Source organism: Sinocyclocheilus rhinocerous, unplaced genomic scaffold (genome assembly GCF_001515625.1).
Source record: "Sinocyclocheilus rhinocerous isolate Xijiao unplaced genomic scaffold, SAMN03320098_v1.1 scaffold1845, whole genome shotgun sequence".
NCBI classification, from domain to species: Eukaryota; Metazoa; Chordata; class Actinopteri; order Cypriniformes; family Cyprinidae; genus Sinocyclocheilus; species Sinocyclocheilus rhinocerous.
In genome coordinates this window covers 69,729-78,209 of record NW_015626354.1, presented here as the reverse complement: position 1 = coordinate 78,209, position 8,481 = coordinate 69,729, and the positions used below count along the sequence as shown (strand labels likewise).

The 8,481-nt window shown below is 40.4% G+C and overlaps 1 protein-coding gene across 3 annotated transcripts in view; it reads left to right on the top strand.

Moving 5' to 3' along the window:
- The window catches only part of LOC107711504 (V-set and transmembrane domain-containing protein 2B-like), an 18,480-nt gene that overhangs the window by 4,143 nt on the left and 5,856 nt on the right, over positions 1–8,481 (top strand). Inside the window, exons 1-5 of one of the 3 annotated variants that reach the window (XM_016516496.1) lie at positions 7–147; positions 532–719; positions 1,421–1,450; positions 2,331–2,542; positions 4,618–4,808. In XM_016516496.1, the coding sequence (XP_016371982.1) occupies positions 75–147; positions 532–719; positions 1,421–1,450; positions 2,331–2,542; positions 4,618–4,808 (694 nt within the window). In that variant the 5' untranslated portion in view covers positions 7–74. Of the gene's footprint in view, positions 1–6; positions 148–531; positions 720–1,420; positions 1,451–2,330; positions 2,543–2,611; positions 2,795–3,495; positions 3,526–4,405; positions 4,809–8,481 lie in introns of those variants that run through there. The other 2 variants (XM_016516501.1, XM_016516508.1) reach the window with 2 other exon arrangements.

The window sequence follows — 8,481 nt, the reverse complement described above, 5'->3', positions numbered from 1 at the left end:
TGAAATAAACCCTGTTTCTCCAGGTCAAATGACCGCTTCCACTCGTTCTCCAATCTGACCATCTTATTTATGACATGGAAAAACGGGCACTCCACAGCATCCTTTATTATTTCATTCTGAATGCGCCCCTGCTATTCTGTGTAAATGGTGAGTAAACTTGAACAGATTTTCGTCTCTCCCATGTTGCGCATTTACTCAGTACGAGCAGTCTGTTGCGATTCTGTTAGTTTTCCTCTTTTTACTGTGCGTCTTTTTAAATGTGAAATTACTGCATTGTTCTTGTTTAAGTTTCATTGTTTTGTTTTTCATGCCATATGGATGCATATTAAACCTGTTATTAAATACTCTGAATACTGAACATACTCCCATGTGAACCGTAATATTACAGGCTACTAAAGCCAAATGCAGTTCATAACAAAGCTTTTAAAACACAAAATATAAATGTGTCATCTTGAATATATGCCTTAGTGAATCTATTTGAGGGGTTTCATTTAACCGCACGATCTGCTGTTGATGTGTTTTCTTCATAAGCCACATTTACTGAAGTGCCCAAAGATGTGAGTGTCGGTGCGGGCGAGGACATAGAGATGCCGTGCGCTTTTCGAGCCGTCGGAGTCTCGCCGTTCTCTCTGGAGATTCAATGGTGGTACCTCAAGGAAGCGGCCCCTAAAGAGCTCGTTCACGAACTGCAAATTAGCGCTCCGGCCAACAGAGCCAAGGTAAAGGGGCTTTCGTTGTTTTCAAAGCAGCTTGAATGGAGGCAGTTTCCGTTCAATTCCTTATTCGAGTCTCACCAGGAGTGCTGTTTGACGGCCGCAGTGGGATGTGGCAGGGCTTCACGTGTCCAGATGCCTCCAGTCGGGTCCCTTGTGATGAGCGTTCTCAATTAAACGCATTGAGGCGATTAATTATTAATTTATGTCGTTGAATCAAGTTGGGTTGTGTGTCTGTGGGCGGGCATTCAGAAGAAGAATAGGAGTGTGATGTCATGCTTAATTATACAAAAATAAATAAATAATAAATAATTAACTGGTACAAGGTGTTTACCAAGCCCTGAGAAGGTTTCCAATTGACTGACAAACCTAATCAAAAATAAAGTCTACCTGTGCATCTCAGCTTTTCTCGGTGGACCTGAAGGTCTCATATATTAAAAGTGACATATGAAACACTAGATGTAAGTTGAAACAGTAATACGAATAATGTCACATGGCAATATGAAAGATACCGCAAAACAGCATCAAAGCAGACTGTTGCTGTCCATGGTGCTGCTGCCAATGAATGGCTCTCTCGTTTATTATTAATTGTAAGGTCTTCCAAGCGTCAATAAAAGTTGCACATTGATATTGTGACACGAGTCACGAGTCACTAATTAAACTACTCATGCTGGCTACTCAAGTTGTTTTGATGTGATCTATTACAGGTTGCCCACCGGGACGCTACGAAAATAAGTGTGAGTATTGCAATCCGTATTTACACTAACCGTATTTTTATTCATAACATTTTTGTGATGTTTAATAGAATCAGAATCTCGCTTGACGAAAAAAAACTAATATTTAAGTATGAAAATAATTAGGCTAATAATTAATAAAATAACGCTATTATGACATTTCTTCCTCAAAAAATGCTCAAAGTGTGTGTACTAAACTAGAGAGAATGAGCACACAGATCTGTTGTCATGACTGATTCAGCTGATATGTTTTTTTTGTTTTTTTTTAAGAATGAATAAAAATAGACGTTTCTCTGAATTTGTTTTCAAAACTTTAGGGGGGGACGTGCTTACGTTTTCATAAAGGTCAAATAAATAAATAAATAACTTCGTATAGGCTACACATCTGACGTAGCCTATTGCTGTTGTCCGCAGTCTAACTTTGTGAAATTTCAGCTGGTAATAAAACTTTTAAAAAAACTTTCAGTAGCTGCTATGCATTATAATGGTTTTCAGAGGGGTCAACTATTAAAATAATAATAACAGTAATAATAATAAAACTCTAGTTCAATAAAAAGTTATATTCAAATTCTAGTTCTATAGGTAATTCTTGGGACTCAGTCTTGTGAGGTTGGACTCGCAGAAATCACATTGCTTACGACTAGTAGGCTACTTTTGATAGACTATAGCCTGCGTGTGAGATGTGAATCAGTAATAAAGTAATAAACAATGACAGACGGCTACTTATGTTTCGCAAATGAAGCGTTCGAAACTGTTCCTAACGCAAAGTTCTTGGGCGTACTGTTGCTATGGTCCCCCCACCACCCCCAATAAAACTGGGCTGCTAAAACTACATGTCAACAAAACCTGTTGTGACGTGTCATTTATGTCTCTTCGAGAGCAGACGGTGAGGGTCCAAGGCAACGCCATTTCCCACAAGCTCAGCCTATCGGGTGTGCGGAAGGAGGACGAGGGAGTGTATGAGTGTCGGGTTTTGGACTTGTACTCTGATGAGACTCAGGAATACAAGGTGCAGGCCACTCTGCGCGTGACACCGCGCGAGGGAATGCTGGCCGAGGAGGCCGTATCTCACATCCAGAACCGATGGCCACTGAGGAACAGCAACACAGGGGGTTTCATTTAACCGCACGATCTGCTGTTGATGTGTTTTCTTCATAAGCCACATTTACTGAAGTGCCCAAAGATGTGAGTGTCGGTGCGGGCGAGGACATAGAGATGCCGTGCGCTTTTCGAGCCGTCGGAGTCTCGCCGTTCTCTCTGGAGATTCAATGGTGGTACCTCAAGGAAGCGGCCCCTAAAGAGCTCGTTCACGAACTGCAAATTAGCGCTCCGGCCAACAGAGCCAAGGTAAAGGGGCTTTCGTTGTTTTCAAAGCAGCTTGAATGGAGGCAGTTTCCGTTCAATTCCTTATTCGAGTCTCACCAGGAGTGCTGTTTGACGGCCGCAGTGGGATGTGGCAGGGCTTCACGTGTCCAGATGCCTCCAGTCGGGTCCCTTGTGATGAGCGTTCTCAATTAAACGCATTGAGGCGATTAATTATTAATTTATGTCGTTGAATCAAGTTGGGTTGTGTGTCTGTGGGCGGGCATTCAGAAGAAGAATAGGAGTGTGATGTCATGCTTAATTATACAAAAATAAATAAATAATAAATAATTAACTGGTACAAGGTGTTTACCAAGCCCTGAGAAGGTTTCCAATTGACTGACAAACCTAATCAAAAATAAAGTCTACCTGTGCATCTCAGCTTTTCTCGGTGGACCTGAAGGTCTCATATATTAAAAGTGACATATGAAACACTAGATGTAAGTTGAAACAGTAATACGAATAATGTCACATGGCAATATGAAAGATACCGCAAAACAGCATCAAAGCAGACTGTTGCTGTCCATGGTGCTGCTGCCAATGAATGGCTCTCTCGTTTATTATTAATTGTAAGGTCTTCCAAGCGTCAATAAAAGTTGCACATTGATATTGTGACACGAGTCACGAGTCACTAATTAAACTACTCATGCTGGCTACTCAAGTTGTTTTGATGTGATCTATTACAGGTTGCCCACCGGGACGCTACGAAAATAAGTGTGAGTATTGCAATCCGTATTTACACTAACCGTATTTTTATTCATAACATTTTTGTGATGTTTAATAGAATCAGAATCTCGCTTGACGAAAAAAAACTAATATTTAAGTATGAAAATAATTAGGCTAATAATTAATAAAATAACGCTATTATGACATTTCTTCCTCAAAAAATGCTCAAAGTGTGTGTACTAAACTAGAGAGAATGAGCACACAGATCTGTTGTCATGACTGATTCAGCTGATATGTTTTTTTTGTTTTTTTTTAAGAATGAATAAAAATAGACGTTTCTCTGAATTTGTTTTCAAAACTTTAGGGGGGGACGTGCTTACGTTTTCATAAAGGTCAAATAAATAAATAAATAACTTCGTATAGGCTACACATCTGACGTAGCCTATTGCTGTTGTCCGCAGTCTAACTTTGTGAAATTTCAGCTGGTAATAAAACTTTTAAAAAAACTTTCAGTAGCTGCTATGCATTATAATGGTTTTCAGAGGGGTCAACTATTAAAATAATAATAACAGTAATAATAATAAAACTCTAGTTCAATAAAAAGTTATATTCAAATTCTAGTTCTATAGGTAATTCTTGGGACTCAGTCTTGTGAGGTTGGACTCGCAGAAATCACATTGCTTACGACTAGTAGGCTACTTTTGATAGACTATAGCCTGCGTGTGAGATGTGAATCAGTAATAAAGTAATAAACAATGACAGACGGCTACTTATGTTTCGCAAATGAAGCGTTCGAAACTGTTCCTAACGCAAAGTTCTTGGGCGTACTGTTGCTATGGTCCCCCCACCACCCCCAATAAAACTGGGCTGCTAAAACTACATGTCAACAAAACCTGTTGTGACGTGTCATTTATGTCTCTTCGAGAGCAGACGGTGAGGGTCCAAGGCAACGCCATTTCCCACAAGCTCAGCCTATCGGGTGTGCGGAAGGAGGACGAGGGAGTGTATGAGTGTCGGGTTTTGGACTTGTACTCTGATGAGACTCAGGAATACAAGGTGCAGGCCACTCTGCGCGTGACACCGCGCGAGGGAATGCTGGCCGAGGAGGCCGTATCTCACATCCAGAACCGATGGCCACTGAGGAACAGCAACACAGCGACGGGTGGACGGGCCACTTCTGAGCCGGGCCAGGGTCAGGGGAAACCCCGCGTGCCTCCGCCGGTTGGAATAGGACCCGCTCCTCCTTCAACGTCTACGACGAGCTCTGCAGTCAAGTCGTCAGCTTCGCCTCGGCCGGGCAATTCATCTATCCTGAGACAACAACACGGATCCGGTGAGTGACAGTGCAACAGCGACACCGAGCGGTCTAGAGGAGAAAATAATCAGGTGTTCAGTGTTTGATTGTGCTTTTATTTATTTATTTATTTAATGGAATTAATGTTTGAAGCCAGGACGCAGCTGAATACGTCTGAAAACATTCTTGGTGTGCAGCCTACTATAGAATGTGGCTCATATTGAAATTATGTTTACGTTTATTTAATTACTTATATATTCAGTTTAGGCATTTAATTCTGATATTATCCTTATAATATGAGTAAGCATATTTTGTTTTTGAAATACCTTCCAACAGAGAGGTGTCTATGTTTTCAAAATGTATGTGTGTGTAATGGCAGTAGGCTATTATTTGTGTTGCTATGCCCCTAAACCTCACGCAAGTTTAATTTCACTACTCCCATTCATTTAGTATGTTTATTAGGCTGTTTTTCACATGTGGACCATAGGCTGGTCTCCACAATGTAGGCAATTTCAGATTTTATTATTCCTGTGGGGATATTTGGAGTAGGCAAAACCTGTAGGCACATTGCTTTTCTATCATGGTGGGACGTTCCATTGACTTTTTTTTTTGTGTTTTTATAGTGAGCTAACATTTTATTTCTCTTAGTCCTTAGCCTAACCCTCACAGAACACTATCTGCATTTATAGATTTTCATTAAGGCATTATTTATTATGTTTATTAAGCCATTTTCCTCTTGGGCACAGTTGGCTGCACCCCTCAAAATTGGTGATTTCAATGAACGGTGGGGACATTTGGTCGCCACAGTGTAGGCTGTTGTTGTGACCCATGCACACACTATTCAATGAAGCACATCTCAGAATAATCACGATTGCTGGAAGGTTAAATTTGTCACCGTGCCATATAAAATCTCTGTCTGCTCAGTAGGCAGTTGAAAATTGTGTGTTTCCGGTGTGTGATGTTTTATTTATCATGCACTCTATGCTGAGTAAGTGAAAATGCAAGAGATAAAAGCTGTAGGTGACACCATGTCTGTCTTAAGCAGGAAGTGCCATTGCGATCTGTCCAGCCTCAGTGCAGAGTCTCGACCCTTCTTGTCTCGTTATGCAATGTGACAGAGAGGTTATCAAGATATCACCTTGTCTCTTTAACTCTTGCCTCAAGGTCAAGGCCTCTATTTATTGGGGGCTTCATTGGGGATTTAGAGGGTTGGGTGTGTTCTGACTCGGGCTTCTGTCTCTGCGGGAGTGATTCCTGAAGACAACAGAGGGGCGATTACATGAAGTCTCTGGCTGAGCCAGAGGAGTTTGTTTGTGGCAGGGATGCATTATCCTGCAGTGACTCCTAAACACTGTGGACTATACAGTGAGGTTTACAGTTATAGTGGAAGGTAACTACCCAGTGAAGTCTCATGAGAGACCCGTCAGCAGTATGTTCTTGGACTTCAGTGGTGAGCAAGATAAGATGTCTAAGATACAAGATAAGATGCCTATTCATCCTGTTTTATTGCTGTAACATTTCACTTCTTCTTATGGGAAATTAAGTTAAATTTTAGGTTCTGATAACAAAGCTATAAATACTTATGTTTAAGATGCTACAATCCTTACAATCCAGCAAAGTATTCCTATTATGTGTAACTTTAATTAACATTTAATGTACACTCTTCAGAAAAAATTATTCTAAACTGTACCAAATTAGGGTTCTTCTGCTTGTATCTTTGACAATATTGCTTTTAAACAGGCTACAACAAAGTTCCCTGTGCAAACAAAATTTAATTGTCAAATGTTTATTTAGCTTTCTTTTTTTTTGGAATGCAATTCTTTCTTGATGAAGATACTTAAGCAGCATGATGCATTTGATCCTATATAAAACCGTGGCACATGCTGGAACCTTTGGGACCATGACAACCATGTGTATATAAACATCAATGTTTGTGTGTGCGAGTGACTGTATGTGTGCCAACATGCTCAGCCAGCCCTATCTTTAGTGCAGCCAGACATGGAGGCAGCCATTTGGCGAGCATGTCGGACATTAAGAGGGCCAGTGCACTGATCCTCCACGGTATTGCATTCCAGGCTTTATTTCCCTCTCTCTCTCTCTATGTATTCTTCTGCCCCATGCTTTATTGTTCTCTCTTTAGATGAGGTTAAATTTTGGCTTGTCATACAAAATCATTAATTAACCATATTTATTTTTTAATTGTATATTTAGGTAATTTACCTTTGCTAGAAATACAAGCCAGGGTTTCCAATCTTCAGTGCTAGTTTCTCCCTCATTTGACATTAATTGATAATTTGTGTAAGTTTTTAGACTTTTTTTTGTTGTTGTTGTTTATGGGCTACCTTTGCAATTATTATGATGGAGAGCCCGCATTACACTTCCGAATGTAGGAAGGGAGTTTTATGCCTGTCATTCACAGGGTCTGGCAAATTGATTCAAATGAACCAGCCAACCAGCGCTAGTCACTCTGTCATGTATCAGTAAATGCTTTGGCACATTTAACGTTGATAGAAAGATCTCAAATTAATGTTGTCTGTCTCTTTTTCCCTTTTTGGTTAAGAGCTCTGTTTTTGTCATTGGAGTGAGAAGGTTAAAGAGTCATCTGCCACATTTGAAGGATTGCACCTTTCAGTTCTGACCACAGTAGCAGCTTTTGAGGAGAGAAAGAAAATTCCCCCCTTGCTGCTCACGCTCACTCTCTTTCTCTCTCATACACACACACCTCCTCTTTTGGAAACATGCATCTGTCACTTTTCCACAATGTCATCTCTTTGAGTGGCAGAAACAATTAATATTAAAGGAATGCCACGGGCAGGAGCTGATAAGCTTGGCCTTCTACACGCAGTCAGGTGCATCGAATTGCCTCTTGCTGCTTTCACTTCATTTTTTTTGTTATTTTTCCCAGCAGGGCTGGGTGGCATGTCTGTCCTTACTGGAAAGAACAGATTAACTCATTGTGCTATTGAAAATGGCCACAGATGCCCACCAAGCCCAAGAACAATAAGTTTACAAAAAACGCAGGTCTCTAAGGAACAGTTTCTATCTGATCGCTCCTCTCATGAGAGCGTCAAGCATTAAAATGTGTGTTTTTGTAGACATGCTTTATAATTAAATGCCATTTGTGGTAATCCTTGCTGGAATAAGACATTGTCCCAGCATACCGTTTGTTTAATTAATTCAAAAGCTCATTTCATATTAATGCCATTGCTCTTTGTGGTTGCCCTTAGGTTAAATTGATGTTAAAATTGTTTTACAAAGATTTAGCAGGTTTGAATAATCAAATGACACAACTTAATTTTAAGATTTACCCTTAAATTTGGCTGTTTACATCAGAAAGAGGGATTAGGCAGGAGAGGGGGTGAAAACATGAGAAATTTATTGACTTTATATGACTTTCTTTCTTCTGTGAAACAAACAAGCATTTTTTTTTGACCAAAGTAATTGTAGTTTTGTATTTTCACTTGTCACCTCTCTCGGCGTCTGTTCTGTGCAGTGAGCGGCAGAGAAGTTGCGCATTCAGTTGGCCGCACCACAGCTGACTCGTCAACAAGTGAGTACTAGTGATGAGCGGTTCGCGAACGAATCGTTCAATTTAACCGGTTCTTCTTAGTGAACTGGTTGAACCAGTTCACCAAATCGGACTGAATCGTTTGAAACGGTTCGCGTCTCCAGGTAGCATTAATCCACAATTTACTTAAGTTATTTACTTTTT